Source organism: Halyomorpha halys, unplaced genomic scaffold (genome assembly GCF_000696795.3).
Source record: "Halyomorpha halys isolate HHAL.00 unplaced genomic scaffold, Hhal_1.1 Scaffold51.1, whole genome shotgun sequence".
In the NCBI taxonomy this organism is placed as follows: Eukaryota; Metazoa; Arthropoda; class Insecta; order Hemiptera; family Pentatomidae; genus Halyomorpha; species Halyomorpha halys.
The window spans coordinates 1699729-1701545 of NW_027108122.1; the positions used below are offsets into that span (position 1 = coordinate 1699729).

General features: G+C 30.2%; 1 protein-coding gene across 1 annotated transcript; it reads left to right on the forward strand.

The window, feature by feature from the left end:
* The first annotated feature begins 585 nt into the window (after positions 1-585).
* On the forward strand, positions 586-1817 carry LOC106691416 (uncharacterized). The gene is made up of 4 exons (XM_014437180.3): positions 586-721; positions 1231-1414; positions 1499-1579; positions 1675-1817. The coding sequence occupies exons 2-4, from the start codon at positions 1250-1252 to the stop codon at positions 1765-1767; spliced, it is 339 nt and encodes a 112-aa protein (XP_014292666.1). The 5' UTR covers positions 586-721; positions 1231-1249; the 3' UTR covers positions 1768-1817.

The following is a 1817-nucleotide window of genomic DNA, read 5'->3' on the forward strand; positions in this document are numbered from 1 at the left end:
ATAAATATATCAGTTGCTTTGAGGTCCACTTTAATTCTTTTTTAATTTTTTAAGTGCTAGAGACTAACGGGATAAATTATGCTCTTGTAAAGATTCTCACTTATTTATTTGTATAATAAAGGCCATTCTCGTCAAAGATTTCCTTTCTAATAAAAAAAAACGATTTTTTTTTGTATTAATTTTATATATACTTTTTATAGTAACAAATTGAAAGAAAGTTGTTGTTTTTTATTTTTTACTTGAAGTCCATAGATTGTACCATTGACTTTTATTATTTTGAGACAAACTTATTAGCTTCCGGACAGTTTGTAGGACGAACCAAGTAGAGGAAGTAACCCCTATTGTCTACGGCATTATCTTTAGAATACGTTCAATTAACGTCAAATGAAACGTAATCAAAAGTAAAATCATTGTATGTGATGTGCCACTATATAAGTAAAATAGCGATATATATTTATACTTAAATAATATTATAATAAATATTTAGATGAAAATCTTATATCAATTAATTTAACGCATATTAATAAAAATAACACTAAAATCACTAGGTATATTAAATAGTTAATGAAAAAACGCAATAGAATGCCACAACCCTAACGGCCATGTTATCGAACCGTAATCATGTGATTAACATTTTCTTGGGAAGACCAGAGCGGTGGAATATAAGGCGGGGTCTTGTGAATCGTAGTCAGAACAGACCTCAGCTCCATCACTGTGACAAGTAAGCATATTATTAAAGCTATTAATATTTATTACTAATAAATAACTATTAAGTTATAAATATGTCCGTAGGTACATAATTATTAATGTTCCAAAGCTTAAGGATAACCTTTATTATTTCAATGTTTTAATAAATTTAATTTGTCGTTCAAAAATAAAATTTAGGAGAAAATCAGTATCTGAGACTGCGTGTCAAGAAAAATGCTTCTGCGTGTAGTTAATAAAGTTAGAGTAGTGGATTTGAAAATAATTTATACATTTAGTGCATTGTTACAAAACACAAATTGCCGGTAACATTTTTGATATTAAGGGTATATATATATTTTCGTGTACTGTATGAATACAAAGACTCGATAGCAAACATTAATTTACAAATACAGATTATTTATTTTAACCTAATTCTAGTATTCACTAAAGACTGTAATAAAATGCAAAACAAAAAAAAAATGGTATAAATCACTACAGCAGATTTCAGCCATTATCCTTAAATACATATGTTTTGTTTAATAGGTTAATCATCTAATCAGAAATGAAGCTGGCATTGGGATCGGCAGTGTTGCTGTGTGCAGTCTGCGCAGTCTTCTGCTACAGATCTCCTTCATCTGGTGGATCGTACCCCTTACCCAGCATTGGGAAATATCCGGCTCCGACTGTATTTAATCCGAGAAACCATGGACTTCCTCCTGCATATAGGGTATTTAATGTTAAATCTACCATTTTAACAATGAATAATTGTAAAGTATTGATATCATATAAATATTAAATCAATTTATTTCAGAATCATCATTTCAAACGGTCAGTGGAAGATCAACTCGCATCGGAATACGAACAATTCGTCGCAGAACCAGCTTTAGATGAGGTAATGATTATTTCATTGGTCTTTTTCCAACACAAGTATATTAACAATTAATTCCGATAATTAATATTTTTCGAAATCTCTTTATCACATTTCAGCTGACAAGGCAAAGAAGGTACGCAGGATATCAAATTATCCGGCCCACCTACAGACCTCCACCACCAGGACCACCAAAAATCTACAGAGCTTAAATTATGTGTTTTTGTAAACATTCTTTAAATAAACTTTTTATACCTTATAA